General features: G+C 27.0%; 2 protein-coding genes across 4 annotated transcripts in view; both read right to left on the reverse strand.

The window, feature by feature from the left end:
- Window positions 1-19,781, reverse strand: part of LOC122509502 (protein artichoke-like) — a 189,994-nt gene that overhangs the window by 43,925 nt on the left and 126,288 nt on the right. The gene's annotated exons all lie outside the window — the stretch shown is intronic.
- Window positions 1,676-7,231, reverse strand: LOC122509532. The gene is made up of 3 exons (XM_043623681.1): window positions 5,623-7,231; window positions 3,226-5,568; window positions 1,676-3,174 (listed from the first exon to the last, which is right to left on the reverse strand). Exons 1-3 carry the CDS (start codon window positions 7,229-7,231, stop codon window positions 1,676-1,678), a joined length of 5,451 nt encoding a protein of 1,816 aa, XP_043479616.1.

The raw sequence follows: 19,781 nt of genomic DNA on the forward strand, positions 1-19,781 counted from the left end.
TAAAATTCTTGGAGTGAATTCAATTATTTTCATAAATAATAAAAGTCGTAGGAAGATTTCAATTATTTTTAATCTAATTTTAATAAAATTTTTAAAAAGAATTTAATTATTTTTAATGTTATTTTAAAAATAAAATTTGTCTAAAGAATTCAATTATGTTTAAAACATTTATTAAAATTCATTGCAAATAAGAAAATTTTTAATAAAATTTAAAAACAAATTCATTTACCTGCACTACAATTTTAATTAAATGTCTTGAAAGAATTTAATTATTTTCTACAGAATGTCTATAGAATTTTTTGTTTATTTTGCAAATTATTTGTAATGTTTATTTATTTTTCTTTAATTTAATAGTTTTTCTTCTGGGAAATAAATGAAATAAATCCTTATGATTTACAAAGCAAACTTTAATTTATAGGTTAAAAGTGTATCAAATTGTAACGAATTGATACCAAAAATGCGAATCAAATCATAAATTGGTCTAAATTTTTGTTTATCATTTTAATTCAGTTTAGTATCAATTTCATAGTTTCAAAATAATTGCTAATTAATAAATTAGAAAAAAGTAAATAAATCGAGTAAATCGAATAACATTAAATGTTTAGACTGAATTTTCAAAAAGGAAAATTCTAATATATGTTGGAATGTTTAGAACTCGCAAAAAATTCTAATATATATAAGAATTTTTTTTTTTTTGGGAATTACTTTATAGGTGAAAAAAAAAATTTCCTATTTGGTGGGAATTTTTTTTTGTAGAAAAGGTGTGCCTCAAACAGAGATTTTAGGTTACTTTTTCCTTGTGAAATTCGAAGTGGCTCATAAACTCCCTGGCAGTGTATAGTTCATGAACCTAAAGGTGATGTTTCCATATCAGCGTGTGGTTCGTTTGGAAAGTTTTTTTTTCTTCTCTCTCTTTTTTTTTTTTTGAAACAGGAAGTTAAAAAAAGCTCGAGAGTTTTTCCGTGTGAGATAAGCACCTCCAGCAGCGTTACCTTCCATTTACTGGTTGTAAATGAAAAAACTCAGGAAGCAAGGTTTCAAAAAAAAATCTTTATTTTATTTTAACAAATTTATTTTTACTGTAAATGTACAATTTTTTCACTCGTATTTTTAAATGATTATTCCCGCGCGCACAATATAATACTAAATTCGTCGCTCTCTTGTCGCTCAGGTAGAACCTTTTCTTCCCCACTCTTCGTTCCTTTTATTGTTCTTCAATTCATTTATTGCCCTTGGTCGCCAAAGTTTTCCCTTTTGGGAATTTCCGTAATGATAATATATAAACTAATGTTTATATCACGTACACGGAAAACAGTCCTACCATTTTGCAATTAGAATCAAGCTAAAGTAATTTTTACAGAAAGTCAATACTATTCTGTTTATTTAAACTGGTTGTCATTTATATTTGTTTCATTATCTTTATTTATTTTTTTTTCTTCCTTTTAGGAAATAGTACTGAATGCCTAAACAATTCAGTCCTCTTTTTTTATCAGGAAAGGTGGTGAATGTTTCAACTGTTCAACCATTTCTTTCCTAGTCTTGCTGAATGCCCAAACAGTTCAGCCAATTAAATTAATAAAAACCAACCACCGATTTATAAACAAACATATTTAACAAATAAATTAAAACATTTTTACTCTATTTCATACAATCCTCCACCCCAGTACAAGGATTGTTATCCTTGTACTTCTGATGCCTTTATTAACGGAATCAACTTATTTGCAGCTCGAATAAAAGACCCTTTAACAGTTTTTACTGTGACAACACGGACTCGACCATCTGATCCGGGATGCAATTTTTCAATAATACCCTTTGGCCATGAATTTCGTGGTTCCTGAGTATTTGCTATTAAGACAACATCACCTTTTTCAAATGAATTACCCTCTTTGGTCCATTTTTGTCGTGGCAGCAATGTTGGTAGATACTCCCTCAACCATCTCTTCCAGAAGGAGTCTGCAAGGCTTTGCGCCTTTGCCCATTGAGCTCTATTGCACTCAGCTAACACGTCAAATCTTTTGCCTAATGCATGACTAGAGGAACTTCCTATGAGAAAATGATTAGGTGTTAGCGCTTCTTGATCATGTGGATCAAGAGAAATATGAGTAAGAGGTCTAGAATTTACACATTGTTCAACTTCTGCAAACAAGGTGAGTAAAACTTCTTCTCTTGGTGCCTGATCCTTCAAAACAGTCGATAAGGCAATTTTCACTGATCTAATTAGTCTCTCCCAAACCCCTCCCATATGAGGTGTATCAGGTGGTGTAAATCTCCATTCCAGATGATTCTCCAATGCAAATTTGATATGATCTTGCGTCCCCATTTTTATTATTGCTTCTTTCAGTTCATTTGCTGTTCCTCTAAAATTAGTACCATTGTCAGAATATATGACATTTGGTTGACCTCTTCGAGCTATTAATCGACGTAATGCCATTATGGTTGAGTCTGATGATAGAGTATGAACTAACTCTAAGTGTATGGCCCTTGTTGACATACACGTAAACAATGCTCCCCATCTTTTCTGTCTCTTTCGGCCTACTGTTACCAACATTGGTCCAAAGTAGTCCACGCCACAGTGAGTAAATGGTCGTACATGATAAGCCAATCTTGGTTCTGGTAGATTTCCCATTCGAGGATTTTCCGGCTTCATGCGTCGCAATCGGCAAATTTCACATTTAGTGACAATTGATTTTAAAGTGGTTCTGAATCTGGTTATCCAAAACCTTTGCCGCATTTCATTTATTACTGTGTTGTTATTTACATGTTGCATTTTTACGTGATATTCTTGTATTAATAATCTGGTAATCTCTTGTTTCCCTTCTAATATAATAGGCTGATGTTCAAAGGTAAATTCTGAGGTATTTTGTATTCGACCATCTACTCTCATGACACCTTCATTATCTATCTTTGGTGTTAAAGATCTCAGTAAACTATTTTTCTCCACGTAACCTGTTTTTTCGATTGAGAGTATATCCTTCAAAAAACTTTGTTTTTGCGATTCCTTGAATAATAATATTTCTGCTCTTGTATAGTGATCTAATGTTAATTTCGCATCTTGTTTTCTTTTCCATTTATCGACCACATATAGTATAAAGGCAGTGTTTCTTAACAATTTTTTCCAACTTGAAAAGCGCTTTGCTTCTGGTAGACTTGACATTTTAATGCACGTTAATGTAACTGCAATCCTTTTTTCCTTTTCTATTTCCGATGAATTTTTTTCCACTTGACAATTATTTTCATTTGGCCATGTTGTTTCATCTTCTTTGAGAAAGGCAGGTCCAGTAAACCATTCTGTGTTTGTATCAATTCTTTTGTTTGTTAGACGTGTTGAATGATCTGCTGGATTCGGATCAGTCGGAATCCATCTCCACTCTGAAGGACTTGTCAGCTCACAAATTTCTCCTAGTCGGTGCGCTACAAATACTTGGTACATTCTTGGGTTAGATTTTATCCAAGCTAAGACAGTTCTCGAGTCACTCCAAAATATACGTCGATTGACCTTAATAGAATGTTCCGTTTCTATCGTATTTGCAAGTCGGCTTCCCAACAGAGCAGCTTGTAACTCTAATCTGGGTACTGAAAGTGGTTTCAGCGGAGCTACCCTACTTTTACTAATAATGATACTTGTCTCCACGGTTTTATCTTCAAATTCAAATCTCCAATACCCAACAGCAGCGTACGCTTTCGTGCTGGCGTCACAAAACATGTGCAGTTCAACAGCTTTCGCTTTTCTATGATTTGATATGTAACATCGAGGAATACAACACTTTGCCACCTGTGAAAGCTCACTTAACCAATTCTTCCAAGAATGAAATTCAGCTTCACGTATTTTCTCGTCCCACTTGACACCGCTTGTCCAAACGTCTTGCATGATAATTTTAGATTTTATGGTAAAACAAGACAAAAATCCCAGTGGGTCGTAAATCGACATAATTATCTTGAGGAATTCCCTTTTAGTGGGTATGCAATCTCCTGACAGTAAGCTTGGTGACATAGATTTCAAATTGATATTAAATTTTAAAACATCTAATGCTGTGTCCCATTTTAATCCGAGAGCCTTTTCATGTTTAGCTTGTGTTGTTGTGGAGAATTCTAGTACCACATCCTTAGAGTTAGTTGTTTTTATTGAAGACAGTGCTTCTAGAACATTTTGATCGTTACTAATCCACATGTGCATATTGAATCCTCCTTGGTGGTTGATTTCTGTGACTTGATTTATAATCTCGGCTGCTTCTTTTGGTGTTTGATAGCTAGCCAGGAAATCATCCACATAACTATTTCTAACTATTGCCTGCGCCGCTATAGGCATAGTATTTTTAAAGGCCTCAGCATTTTTATTTTTCACATAGATTGCACTGGTTGGTGATGATTTTGATCCGAATATGAGTGACGTCATTTCGTATTCTTCTGGTGGATTTTTTCTATCTCTTCCTCTCCATAGGAATTTCTGTGCGTAACGGTCTTCCTCACGTAATTTGATCCTCAAAAACATATCGCGTATGTCACCTTTTATTCCTACTGCGTGTTGACGAAATCTCATTAGAACTCCAATTAGTGAGTTAAGTAACGTCGGACCAGCTATGAGAAAATCGTTCAAACTTTTTCCATGAGATTTAGCTGCGGCATCAAAAACGATTCTCACTTTATCACCCTCTTCATTTGTAGAAATAACTCCAAAGTGAGGAATATACCATGTATATTTACTTGTAGATTCTCTTCCTTTTTTTTGTGCATATCCATTTTTTATAAACCTATCCATTTCAGCATAATATAATGAAGCAAATTTGGCATCTTTGTCTAATCGTTTCTCCAAATTGTTTAGCCGTCGCAAAGCCATTTGGCGACTACTTCCTGGAAGTACGATGTTATTGTCATTCCACAATAAACCAGTTTCCCATCTACATTCGGATATTCGTTTGGTTGTTGCCTTCAATATATTGTTTCCTCTTGTTTCTTCACTATTTAGTTTCTCTCTATTTGTAACTCCTAATGACTCTATTTGAAAATATGTCTTGACCAAATTATGTAAGACCGTGTCACTATCATCGGATGGATTTGTATAATCCCTGTAATTCTCATCTTTTTCATTACTCAGCAAAACTATATTGTGTGAGTTTTTACGCCCTTTAATTCTTCCATGGATAACCCATCCTAATAAAGTCTTTGACGCAACTAATGAGCTGTTTTTGATTATTTTCATATCGTGAGTAACGAGAAGCTCCCAATTATCTTGACCAATTAGAATCATAGGTGTTGAATTCAGGTATAAGTTATTAATACCTAAGATATGTTTGACGTCAGTTATTACTTGTCTGTCCATAGTTTGACTAGGTAGGTTCAATTCTGGTACCGTAATTACATTATGCAGCTTATATTTTTCAAATTCTCCTTTTATCGTCAGGGTAACTCTATTGCTCACAGTTTCTAAGCAACCTAAATTTCCTACACCCTGTATAGTTATTTTTGTGGATGGGCCTTTGGCCCCTAAATATTTTGCAATTCTTGCGTCAATTAATGTGATTGTCGATCCGTCATCTAATAGGGCATATGTTTGGATAGATTTTCTTTGTCCTGCCAAAGTGATTGGAAGTATTTTTAATATTCCTAGATCACCAGCTAGTCAACTATTTTCCACATTTTGGGTTTCTGTTTCCTTTTCCATCGTCTCAATAACTGGAACTATTTCGTCCTCTTTTATTTTATGTAACAGTCGATTATGATTTTTTTCACATCCAGCAATTTGACAGTTAAATCCTTTACATTTCACGCTTGTATGTCCTTTACGTAAGCATTTATAACATATTTTATTTTCCTTAACCCAATTCCATCTATCTTGTAATTTTAAATCCTTAAATCCAAAGCATCTATATATTTTATGTCCTCTCTTCTTACAAAATTCACATTCGATGTCACGTTTTTGTGTATTGTTGCTGGATTTATTTTGTTTTGTGATTTTATGTGATGTGGATGCCACAACTGCTCTTATTTGTGATTGCGGTTTTCGTGACGATGCGTTGTTGTTCCGAACATTCATTGTCGCTTGATTTGATTGCAATCTGTTTGTTCCAGCTTTACTTGCCATCTGTGCTTCTTTATACAGGTATTCGGATAAACTTACAAGTTTAGGTTCATCGTTATTGTTTTTATTTATGTAGCGGTTAAATCCATATATCAGCGTACTAGGCATCTTCGAGATAATTTCCGATATTATGTTGGGGCTGTGTAAGTGTCCAATATGATTTAGTGCTTGGATTGCTGCTACTCCATTGCGAACTTTTGTGGCAAACGATATAAGGTCAATTTTTCCTCCCTGAATTTTTGGAAGCACTTTTAAATCCTGAATAACCTTTTGGATTATATTTTCAGGATCGCCAAACCGTAGTTCCAAAGTTTGCATTATTATTTCAGAACTACTTGCCGTCAACATTAGTGCATCAACAGCTTCCCTTGCCTTACCCTTCAAAGCGTCATATAAACGGGACACATTTTCCTTATCCGTGTATTTTCCTAGTTCTGTAGATGTTTCATATGATTGCTTGAATCTAAGCCAATCTAATGGATCACCAGAAAATTCCACAAGTTTTTTTGCTGAGGTTAATCTACTCAATAATAATTGTGTACTTATTTCTGGACCTGTTGATACAACTTTGTTCACGTTTTTCAAATGATTATTTTGCGATGTAGGATTTTCATTTCGGTCGGATCGATTACAATCTGTATGTTCCATTTCAAATGGACCGATTTCTTTTCGCCAACGGTTTATGTAATCAAATTTTTCTCTAGCTATACTTTCCCTGTCGCTTCTCAAATTCCCTTGAGGGATCAGATTTAAATCAGATTGATTGATTTCATTGTTCTCTAGTTCTGCCGCTAATTTGGCGTTGATTAATTCTAATTCAACCTTTTCTCTTTCTTCCAGCATTCTCCTTTTAACACTAGCTGTTTGTTCTGCAGCCTCTAGTATTAACCGACGTTTTCTCTCATTATTTGAAATTGATGTAGAAACAGAGTCTGATCTCGAATACCGTCCTTTTTGTGAACTATTTGCTGATGATCTTAATCGACTTCTGCGTGTTGATTGATTCCTATTTATCGATTCATTTGGTCGTGTCGAGTCACTCCCTGTAGATAAATTTTCTCCGTCGACAATAACATCTGGCCGCAATGACCGGGTGATCTGGTTTGATTCAATTTGCCTTCCAGTAGGATGATTTGGTTGAAAATTTGCAGACATCTTCAAATTTCGCAGACAACCACAATTGTACACTTAATTTTAATTATACTATTCGCAAGGGCAAACTAACACTATTTTTAACACGAACACTTAACACAATTTGATTAATCTTAATTTCATTAAATAAACAATTAATTATTAAATTTAAGAATTAAACACTGATTTAATTAAACACGTGGGCTTTTATAACCAATGAAATTCGAATAAACACAATTTAACTAAACACGTGGCCTGCTTCCTGTTATCGGTCATATTTCCCGGGTTTCGGCACCATTTTGTAAATGAAAAAACTCAGGAAGCAAGGTTTCAAAAAAAAATCTTTATTTTATTTTAACAAATTTATTTTTACTGTAAATGTACAATTTTTTCACTCGTATTTTTAAATGATTATTCCCGCGCGCACAATATAATACTAAATTCGTCGCTCTCTTGTCGCTCAGGTAGAACCTTTTCTTCCCCACTCTTCGTTCCTTTTATTGTTCTTCAATTCATTTATTGCCCTTGGTCGCCAAAGTTTTCCCTTTTGGGAATTTCCGTAATGATAATATATAAACTAATGTTTATATCACGTACACGGAAAACAGTCCTACCATTTTGCAATTAGAATCAAGCTAAAGTAATTTTTACAGAAAGTCAATACTATTCTGTTTATTTAAACTGGTTGTCATTTATATTTGTTTCATTATCTTTATTTATTTTTTTTTCTTCCTTTTAGGAAATAGTACTGAATGCCTAAACAATTCAGTCCTCTTTTTTTATCAGGAAAGGTGGTGAATGTTTCAACTGTTCAACCATTTCTTTCCTAGTCTTGCTGAATGCCCAAACAGTTCAGCCAATTAAATTAATAAAAACCAACCACCGATTTATAAACAAACATATTTAACAAATAAATTAAAACATTTTTACTCTATTTCATACACTGGTATAAGGTAATTTATCGCAGCTCAAATCTCAAATGTAGAAGATTCTCATTGTAGGAGAGAAATATTTTCTTTCATTTTTTTTTCTGTTTCATCGATATATATAATGCGTCCCATGAGTTCCGTTATTTCGAAAACGACAGAAGTTGCATTATATGGTTTTGGAGACCGCGTCGACTGATTGTCCTTGTTCACGATGCATTTCATACTAAAATAACCAATCTTCGACTCGATTTGATATCAAGCGAGGTAGATGATGCCCTCGGGGTATTTTTTTTTTATTTTTTATTTTCATACCAATAACGAGCGAGAGCTTTTTTCAGATCCACCATTTTCTCTTTTACTGAATTCATCTATATATGCGCATATAGATATAAAACTCTTTGGTAAACGGGGTCATTTATTCACAACAACCGATCAATTTCCAACTGCATTTTGTTCTGATATGATTGGCATATTTGACTGTTTGATAAGTCGCTTCGTGAAATGTATTTCTGGCCTATCAGGGAATTATTTATTAAATTCTTTTATTCCGCAGTATTGGGAAAATAGTTGATAGGCTTTTAAATATTAATTAATATATTTTATATGAAGAAATTTTTTTTTATATTTTTAATTTAATTATTTTTGGTTGAATTATTTTAATTATTATTATTTGATGAATACAAAATTTCTGTAATTTTTGACAATCAGTGGTAAAAGTCAACGTTAATCAGACAGACTTTGTCATTTTTGCATTCAGTAGTAAAAATCTTCTTTAGTCAGACCGAGTTTTGTTTTATTATTGTAATCTTTATAATCAGTAGGTAAAATCAGCTTTAGTCAGACAAATATTTATTTAATTAGAAAATAGTAGAGCAATTAGTATCAGTAGTAAATGTCATTTATGTTCAGACAGAACGTTTACTATTTCTGTAATTTTTACAGAAAAATTTAATAATGTAATTTTTACATCTATAGTAAAAATCAACTTTAGTCAGACAAACTTCAATTAAATTAGGCAGGGCTCGACGTAAATCCGTAAATCCTGCAAAGGTCCTTAAATTTTCTTGAAGTCCGTAAAAGTCCGTTATTTTAAAAAAAGGTCCGTAAAGTCCGTAATTTGATTGAAAAAGAACAAAAAGTTCGTAAATTGCACGATATAATTTGGAGAATTTTAGAGAAATTACAAATGATTGCAGAAATTCAATTATTTTTTAAAAAAAGAAAATTATTTGCAGAAATTTAATTATGTTTAAAAATTAAAAAAAAATTTCGTCAAAATTGCAATTATCTTTAGAAATAATAAAATTCTTCTCTGAAATTCAATTATTTTCAAAAATTTTAATAAAATTCGTGGCAAAATTTCATTTATTTTCAAAAAATTTCTTGAAGTCAATGATTTTCAATATTTAGAATATTTTTATATAATGTTCCAAAAGAATTCAATTATTTAAAAAATCTTTTATAAAATTCTACGCAAACATTTAATTATTTTCATAAAATAATAAAAATTTCACTGGAAATCAATTATTTACAAATGTTTTATAAATTTCTTTGCAATAATTCAATTATTTTCATTAATAATCAAATTTTTACAGGGATACAATTATTTTCGTACATAATAAAATTCTTTTTAGGAATTCAATTATTTTTATAAATAATAAAACTCATTGCAGAATTTCAATTATTTTTAATACAATTTTAATCGAATCTCTCCTAAAATATAATCATTTCTAAAAATTTTAATAAAATTCTTGGCAAAATTTCAATTATTTTCAAAAAATTTCTTGAAGTCAATGATTTTCAATATTTAGAATATTTTAATATAATTTTCCAAAAGAATTCAACTGTTTTTAAAAAATTTAGACAAAATTCTACGCAAACATTTAATTATTTTCATAAATAATAAAAATTTCAAAGGAATTCAATTATTTACAAATTTTTTTATAAATTTCTATGTAACAATTCAATTATTTTCATAAATAATCAAATTTTTACAGGGATTCAATTATTTTCGTACATAATCAAATTTTTACAGGGATTCAATTATTTTCATAAATAATAATAATATTCTTTTTAGGAATTCAATCATTTTCATGAATAATAAATCTCATCGCAGAATTTCAATTATTTTTAATTAAATTTTAATCGAATTCCTTGAAAAATGTAATTATTGTTAAAAATTTAACTAAAATTCGTCAAAAGAATTGAATTATTTAAAAATTGGTTGATAAAATTCTTTATGAGAAATTGAGAATTGAATTTTAAGAAACATTGAATTATTCAATAAATTATTTATTTTTGCATTTAAATAATTAAATTCTCGTAGTATTTTCTAATAAAGATTGATTTAAAAATGAATTTCAGTTAAAAACAAATGAGTTTGAAAATTCTCAAAAAAACATTTTCAAAAATTATTAAAAATAATGGATTTATAGAAAAATGTTAGTTAAAAACACTTAAAAAAATTTAATTTTAAAGAACTTACAAAATATTGCAGAAATTTAATTGTTTTCAAGAGTAATAAAATCCTTCACAGAAATTTAATTATGTTCAAAAATAATAAAATTCTTCTTAAGAATTCAATTATTTTCATAAATTATAAAACATCGCAGAATTTCAATTGTTTATAAAACAATTCTTATTCAATTTCTCGGTAAATGTAATTATTCTTAAAAATTTTAATAACATTCGACAAAAGAATTCAATTATTTAAAAATTTTGTTGATAAAATTCTTTATTAGAATTAAATTTTAAGAAACATTGAATTATTCAATAAATTATTTATTATTGTATTTAAATAATTTAATTCTAGTAGAATTTTCTAATAAAATTTAATTGAAAAATGAATTTCAGTTCAAATTTTTAGCATAATAATTGAATATTGAAAGCAATATATAGTAAATTTTTAGAAATAATTAAATTTTGAAATTAATTTTTTTGAAAAAGTTTAATTGAATTTTTTTATATTATTTAAAGTTTTTATTTTCTTACATATATTTAATTGAAGAATTAACGAATAATTATAATTCGTGAAATTGAATATTGTAAACAAATGGATTTGAAAATTGTCAGAGAACTTTTTCGAAAATTAATTGATTTGAAGAATAATTTTAGTTAAAAATTTTTGATAATAATAATTGAATTGAAATAATGAAAATAATTTTGAAGAAGTACAATATTCTTATTATATAAAATAATTATTTTTTCAATTTGCCACCTTGAATTATTATAAAACAATTTAATTTTTAGTTTCAAATAAAATGTTTTTTTATTTGACTCAGACTGGTTATATTTTTGTCAGTATAATAATTGGTCAGTGAATTGGTTTATAAGTTTTGTAAATTTTGATAAGTAGTAAAAATTACCTTTAATCAGACAATCTTTAAAGTTTCTGAAATTTTGACAATCAGTAGTAAATATATGTTTTAGTCAGACATATTAATTACAATTTCTGTAATTATGGACAATCAGTAGTAAAAGAAAGCTTTAGTCGGACACATTAGATTTGAATTAGGTAATAGTAATGAATGTAATTTTCAGTCATACAATTTTATTCATGGTTGAATATTGTATCAGTAGTAAATGTCAATTATGTTCAGACAGAATGTTTACAAATTTTAGTATTTTCGGACAATCGTTAATAAAAAAAGCTTTAGTCAAAAAAAACAGTAATTAAATTAGGAAATAGTAAAAAAACGTGTAAATGTCAGTTATGTTTGGATTAATCACTAACAATTTTTGTAATTTTTGACCATCAGTAGTAAAAATAAAGTTTAGTCAGACAAAATTTAATTAAATTAGAAAACAGTAGAGATATTTTTGTCAGTAGTAAATGTAATTTATTTTAATAGCGATCGTTTATAATTTTTGACAATCTGTAGTAAAAATCAATTGTAGGCAAACAGACTTTTGTAATTTTCAGAATCAGTAGTAAAAGACAGGTTTGGTCAGACCTAGTTTTGAAATTTTTTGTGATTTTTTGGATCAGTAGTAAAAATCTGCTTTAGTTAGACAAACTTTAATTAAAATATGCAGCAGTAGAGAAATCCATTTCAGTAGTTATAATTTTTAGACGATTAGTATTCTAATTTTAATTATTCTTTTGTGTTACATAAAAATTGAAGAAATTTTAATCAAAATTTTCCAAGGAAGTAATTTTTTTTGCGAATTAATTAATTTATTCACCTTCAGTACTATAAAAATCCACAATGAGATTTTGTAGTCTTAAATTCTTTTTTTCTCTCACACATTGATTTATTAATATTACTTTTCTCGTGAATATAAATAATAATTGAAATGAAATTTATAAAATTAAATTGTAAATTAAATAAAGATGCGTCTATATAGTTAAGAAAATTTAATATCATAAAAGGGAACAATTCGTTCAATGCGATCCTTTGGGATCTAGAAATTTATGAAATGAAGTATGAAGAGCTTTTCTACTCTTATATTAATGACTCCCTTGTAACATTTTTAGATATAGATGATTGGTTGAAGCGAGAATTTTGTTAGAGGATCGAAACCTTAAATTTTGGAAAACGTAATATATATTTTATATTATATATCTATATTTCGTGGGTTGTGGGTGGTGAAAGGTCAGCAGACGATATTTCATGTCGGCACTGTAAAATTCAATTAATCTTTCAAGCTTCTGGTGGCATTAAAATTTTCTACTTTCATTTGTGCAAATGAGGGTGACCATATACAGAATGATGATTGAATTATTCAGCATTTCTGAAAGCTTCCTGGTGCATATGCAGTTTTCTCTGCACATATTTCTGAAATTATAGAAAATTTATATTGTTGGCGAACTTATATTCACGTAAGGTTTTCTCAAACAGAGAAATAGCATTAGATTTTATTTCCATTATACATACTTTCTAAAAATATGAATTATTAATAAAAAATTGGTGTTTTGGTAAATTTTTTTCCTCTCAATTGTATTTTTTTTGGAAATTGTATTTTTGTTGTTAAAATGTAATAGACAATGAAAATTTGATGTTATAGGGATTAAAATTATCTTTTATGTATAGGACAAAGACTTTATGGTTGCCTTTCTATTTGAATGCACGTTAATTGACATTGATCCTCATTGTGTTAAATACGTAGATGGATTATTTAATCAGATGAGCTTCCGTTATTCGTTGAGAAAAATTCTTGAGTATAGAGGTTGAATGCGAGTCACGTATTAGAGGAAACAATTTGTATGCGAAACGTTTACTATCATCGTGAAAAAATGTTCCATTCACTTGGACGCGATACGAACTGCAAGGTATTTAATTAATGAATTGCTTTCCGGATTCTAAACCCTGCTGGGGATATCTGTATAGGTGTAAGAGAAAAGAGAGAGAGAAAGAAGGGGTTTTTTTACTCACTTGTATTTATTATGTTTGTTAGTGTGCCCATTTTTCGTTAGCAATACTAAGCCTTCCATTTAAATAAAAGCTAAGTTTTTTTTTTATTTATTTATTTGTTGCCTGGGTTTGAAAAATGAATTTTCGAAAATGTTAATTCTTTTATATTGAAATTAAATTTTGGGAAATTTTTTTTAAATTGATGAAATAAATTATTTTATTTAAGAATTTGTAAGAGTCTAGGCCTCGGACTCACGCTAGCATTAATATTTTTTTAATTCTTTTTTCACCATATACAACTGTTTATCTACTATATATTATTATGTCAACTATCAACAATTTGCGCGCGGCTAACTTTTTACTCACTTTTTAAATAAAATTATCAATTTTGAAAATAATGGAACGTAAAAATTTTTAATTCAAATTTATTTTCATAAAAATAAAATATGAATTGGAATATAGTTTTAATATTATTATAACTATAATATTATATATTCTAACACAAGGAATTCAGGGAAAAATTAGGGATTTTTATTAAAAGTACTGGAAAAAATAAAATTTTTAGAATTCATAAAAAAGTTCTGAATTTTTGTGTCTTTTTTGAATTTGACTCATAAACTATAAAATTACCACGAATTATAATACAAAACCTTCAATTTTTTTAATTTCTGAAAATAATTTCTTTTTAAATAACTTAAATCTTGAACAACTATCATAAAATAATGACTTATAAATTATTAAATGAACAACTTTACTAAAATAATTCAAAATTGATTCAATTTTAAAACAGTAGCGATTATAATTTTCATAAATAAGTGAACTTCAAACGGTTTCAATTTGAAATTTTACAACATTTCAATTTTAAATGAATTTAATTAGAAATTTTAAATAACTTACATTTTTGAAACATTTTAATAATTCAAAATCTTCTAAAACTAGTTAAATTTGTCAATATATATATATATATATATATATTTAATTAATCAATAAAAATAATAAATTTATATAAGAATTTTAGTTAAAAACAATAAAAAAATTGAATTTATAAGAAGTTACAAATGATTGCAGAAATTCAATTACTTTCAAAAGTAGTAAAATTCTTAACACAAAATTCAATTATTTTCAAAAATTTTAATAAAATTCTTTTCAAAATTTTAATTATTTTTAAAAATTTTACTCTTTTAATAATTTTTAATATCTCTACTATTTTAATAAAACTACCTAAAAAAATCAATTTTTTAAAAAAAATTTAATAAAATTGTACGCAAACATTTAATTATTTTCATAAATAATAAAAATTTCACTATTTTAATAAAATTTTCCAAAAGAATTCAATTATTTAAAAAAAATTTAATAATATTCTAAGCAAACTTTTGATTATTTTCATAAAATAATTGAAATTTCACAGGAATTCAATTTTTTATAAATTTCTTCGCAATCATTCAATTATTTCTATAAATAATAAAATTTTTACAGAAATTTAATTATTTTTGTAAATTATAAAATTCTTTTTAGGAATTCAATTATTTTCATAAATAATAAAACTCATCGTAGAATTTCAATTATTTTTAATACAATTTTAATCAAATTCCTTGAAAAACGTTAAATTATTCTTAAAAATTTTATTAAAATTTGGCAAAAGAATTCATTTATTTAAAAATGTGGTTATAAAATTCTTTATTAGAATTCAATTTTAAGAAGCATTTAATTATATAATTTACTTTTGTATTTAAATAATTGAATTGTCATAGAATTTTCTAATAAAAATTGATTTAAAAATAAATTTTAGTTAAAATTTTAAGTAATAATTGAATATGAAAATAATTTTGAAAAAGTTACAGTAAAAATATTCTTATAATATAAAATAATTATTTTATCTCTCGATCATCTTTAATTATTATAAAAAATGAAGAAATCGTTTGAATTTAAAATTTTTGAAAATCTTAATTCCTGATAAAAAATAATAATTAAATATTTCTTTAAAAAAAGAAGTTATTGATGCTTTTGAATAATTTTGCAAATAAAGAAATTCGTAAATAAATGTAACAGAACATTTTTTTTTAATAAAATTTTTTCCTTTATTTTTTAAAAATTCAAAAATTTTCAATTTCATTTTCAATTAAAATATTTGTAATTGACAAATAGAATTTATAAAAATTTTTTTTCCTTTATTTTTGAAAAACTTTGAATTTTATTAAAACAATTGTAATATAATTAATTAATTATGTTCAGGCACATAGCTTACATTGTTTTCCTGTAATTTTGACAATCAGTAGTAAAAATCAGTTTTAGTCAGACAAATATGAATTGAATTAGACAATAGTAGTGAAAGTAATTTTCAGTCAGACAATTTGATGTACTTGTAAAGGCAACGTTTTTACAATTCCTCTAATTTTTGACGATCAGTAGTAAAAAAAAGCTTTAGACAGACAAACTTTAATTATCTTGGGAAATAGTAAAAATTGTGTATCAGTAGTAAATGTCAATTATGTTCAGAAAAATTATTTACAATTTTTGTAATTTTTTTAATTAGTAGTAAAAATCAGCTCTAGTCAGACCGAGTTTTGCAATTGTTGCAATTTTTAAAGTCAATACAATCTTTAATTATGACTATATTTGTAAATATTCCGAACATTTTGTAACACTTTTGATTCTATTTTTTTTTTCTAAATTCAGTCCGTGACTGAATTTTTATTTTATATAAATAAAAATTATATTATTAAAGTAAATATATTTATTTACTTTTTTTACGACGACTTTTCTAACATAGCTTTAAGTTGTAATTTAAAATTACAGTCAGACAAATCTTTAGAATATTAATAATTCTATTTTTAGTGGTCAAATTGAGTTTAATCAGGCAATCGTTCGACAAAATAAAAATAACTTTAGTTGTAAGAGAAAATTAAAGTTAGACACATTTTTAGAACTCTAATATTTTAATTATTAGTAGTAAAATAAGCGATTTTGATCGCAAAAAAAATTTAATTCGTAGAAGAAAATTAAAGTTAGACAAATTTCTAGATCATTAATATTTTATTATTAATAGTAAGAGGTGATTTTAGTCAGACAGTTGTAAAACTAGTGGCAATTATAATTTAGACCAGTCTCCAGAGTACTTAAAATTTGATGTCAGTGATGAAAGTTGATTTTACTCAGACAATCGGATTCATATATTAATGAAATTCAACTTTTAGTATTTCAACATAATTCCGCTTATTAAAAAACAAATTTTATAATTAGTTACAGTAATGACTAATTCTATCCAGACAATCGTTTTATTTTTTTTTTTTTTTGCAAAAGTATATTTTAGGCAAACATTTGTTTCCTATTTTTCGCAGTGATAAAAGTTGATTTTAGTCAGACAATTATTTGTTTTTTATGACACAGTGATATAATTCCAATTTAGTCAGACATTCATTCGAAAATTTTTAATTCTCGTGAAATAAATATATTAATGAAATAATAAATATCTCGTGAAATAAAAAACTGATTTTAGTAGTAAAAAGACACAAAGTAAACGACTTTTTTCAAACGTCTTCTTCTCCCTTAATGTTTGGGAAAATAAGAGTAAATAAAATTATAATTTTTTGCAATTTGGAAAATAAAAATGATGGATTAAAAGATTTATTAAAGGCAATATCGTAATAAGTGAAATTGAAGTTTCTGTTGCAATCTGAAATTGAAAGAATGGAAAAGCAGAGAACAGTTAAAGTTAGTAACTGAGCGAAATGCTTTTAAGCGAATGATCTCACGGAATTTATCGCACGTATGAGAGTTTCTGAGTTAGAGAGACCCACTTGCACACGGTAGTTGTAAAACAATGGAAGGAGATGCTTTATTGCTATTTTACAACCACGTAGCTTCTGTCAAATATGACCCAGGAAAGTCATCCCGTTATTCGGATAGAATTGAATCTTATTCCCCTCTCTTTTTTGAATTACACTTTGGCACCCACTGAAACGTCTTAGAGTGACAGTAGCTGGGATTAGTTCTTCTATATAGAGGAGAGAGAGAAAGAGGGATTCGTTGTCGTAAAAAGTATAACCCACATCAAAAATTCCTTATAGATATTTATTGTTCTATTTACTCAACTATAAAAAAGAAATAATAGAAAAGAAAAATATTACCTTTTTATGAAATTGTTAAAAATGTTTATTTTTTTTCTTTTTTTTTTTTTTTTTTGACAGACGCTTTTTATATTTGAGAGGCAATCGCGAAATGTAAGTTTTCTTTGAAATATTCTTTTAGATGACAAAAAATTAGAATATAAATAATCCTTATAATAAGAGGTCGTTTACAAACTATCTTTTGCTATTTCAGACTATTTTTTAATTCCTTCCGCCGCTATTTGTCACATTTTTACATAAAAAATAAATTTTTTTCCAAACAGATCTTTGCAATTTTTATATTTTTTTCAATCAGTAGTAAAAATCACTTTTAGTCAGACCGAGTTTTGTAATTTTTGTAATTTTTACAGTCAGTAGTAAAACTCAGCTTAAATCGAACAGATCATTTTGAATTTCTTTAATTGTTGACAATCAGTAGTAAAAATAAGCTGTAAAATTAGTCAGAGAGATTATATACAATTTCTGTAATATTTGACTATCAGTGGTAAAAAAAAAGTTTAGTCAGACAAATAAGAATTAAATTTGGCACTAGTGGTAAATGTAATTTTCAATCAGACAATTTACTTCATTTGTAAATGTAAATTTTGTTATCAGTAGTTAACGCCAATTTTGGTCAGACAGAATGTTTATAATTTCCGTAATTTTTTATAATCAGTAGTAAAAATTATCTTTAATCAGACAGAATTTTAGATTTTTGTTATTTTGACAATCAGAAGTAAAAATAAATTCAGTCAGACAAATTTTTACATTTTTGTTATTTTGACAATAAGTAGTAAAAATAAGCTGTAGTCAGACCGAATTTTGCAATTTTAAAATCAGTAGTAAGAACCAGCTTTAATCAGACAAACTGTAATTAGATTTGAAAACTGTAGAGAAATTTGATCAGTAGCAAATGTCATTAACATTCGGACAGATCGTTTATAATTTCTATACTTCTTGACAATTAGTAGTAAAAATTAGCTTTAGTCAGACAGATAATTTAGAATTTCTGTAATTCTTAAGAATTAGTAGTAAACATCAGCTTTAGTCAGACAGAATTATTACAATTTCTGTAATTTTTGACAATCAGTAGTAAAAGACAGTTTTAGTCAGACCAATTTTTGTATTTTTAAAAATTTTTCCATTTATTGGTAAAAATCAGGGAATTATTTATTAAATTCTTTTTATCATTTTAAAAATAGTCGGTAGATTTTTGAATAGATAATAATTCATGTATTTTGTATGGAAAAATTTTTCAAAGAACTAATTTTTTTTGTGAATTACTTGATGAAGTTATTCAGCTTCAGTAATATAAAAATTCACAATGCGATTATAGACTTTATTCTTTTTTCCTCTCACACTGATTTATTAAGATTACTTTTCTTGAGGATATAAATTATAATTGAAATTAAATTTAAAAAATTAAATTTTAAATTAAATAAAAATGCATCTACATAGTTAAGAAAATTTAATATCATAAAATAATATTATAATATCATTAAATTAAATTATCATAATTCGTTAAATGTGTTCCTTTGAGATGCTTTAGTCAGACAGATCGTTTAAAGTTTCTGTAATTTTTGGGCAATAAATAATACAAATCACCTTTAAACTGAAAAACTTTTAAGTTTTTGAAATTTTGACAATTAGTAGTAAAAATGAGCTTTAGTCAGACATAATTATTAAAATTTCTGTAATTATCTGAAATATGTAGTAAAGATCGTCTTTAATTAGACATTAAAATTTAAAAATTTAAATTAAGATAAATTACCTATAACCAGAGAGACTTTTAGATTTTTGAAATTTTTACAATCAGTAGTAAAAATAAACTTTCGTCAGACAAAATGTTTATAAGTTGTGTAATTTTTAATAATCAGTAGTAAAAATTAGCTTTAGTCAGACAGACAATTTAGAATTTCTGTAAATTTTTAAGAATTAGTAGTAAAAAACAGTTTTAGTCAGACATAATTTTCTGTAATTTTTCACAATCAGTAGTCAAAATCAGCTTTAGTCAAAATGAGTTTTGCAATTGTATTTTGTACAATCAGTAAATCAGCTCTTGTCAGACAAGCTTTAATTAAATTAGGAAAACATTTTTACTAATTTTTACTAATTTTAATTAAATTTGTAAAAAAACGTGTTCGAGCAGTAAATGGCAAGTTATGTTCAGACAGATCGTTTACAA

The sequence above is a fragment of the Leptopilina heterotoma genome, unplaced genomic scaffold, assembly GCF_015476425.1.
Source record: "Leptopilina heterotoma isolate Lh14 unplaced genomic scaffold, ASM1547642v1 Lhet_60, whole genome shotgun sequence".
NCBI classification, from domain to species: Eukaryota; Metazoa; Arthropoda; class Insecta; order Hymenoptera; family Figitidae; genus Leptopilina; species Leptopilina heterotoma.

What these genes read in the sequence shown, in the direction of transcription:
- LOC122509532 (XM_043623681.1), bottom strand. Translation starts at nt 7,231, where the DNA reads ATGTCTGCAAATTTTCAACCAAATCATCCTACTGGAAGGCAAATTGAA. An exon ending in AACCCAAAATGTGGAAAATA is followed by an intron (nt 5,569 to 5,622) that starts GTTGACTAGCTG and finishes TCACTTTGGCAG; the next exon opens with GACAAAGAAAATCTATCCAA. An exon ending in ATGGCCAAATGAAAATAATT is followed by an intron (nt 3,175 to 3,225) that starts GTCAAGTGGAAA and finishes AAAGGATTGCAG; the next exon opens with TTACATTAACGTGCATTAAA.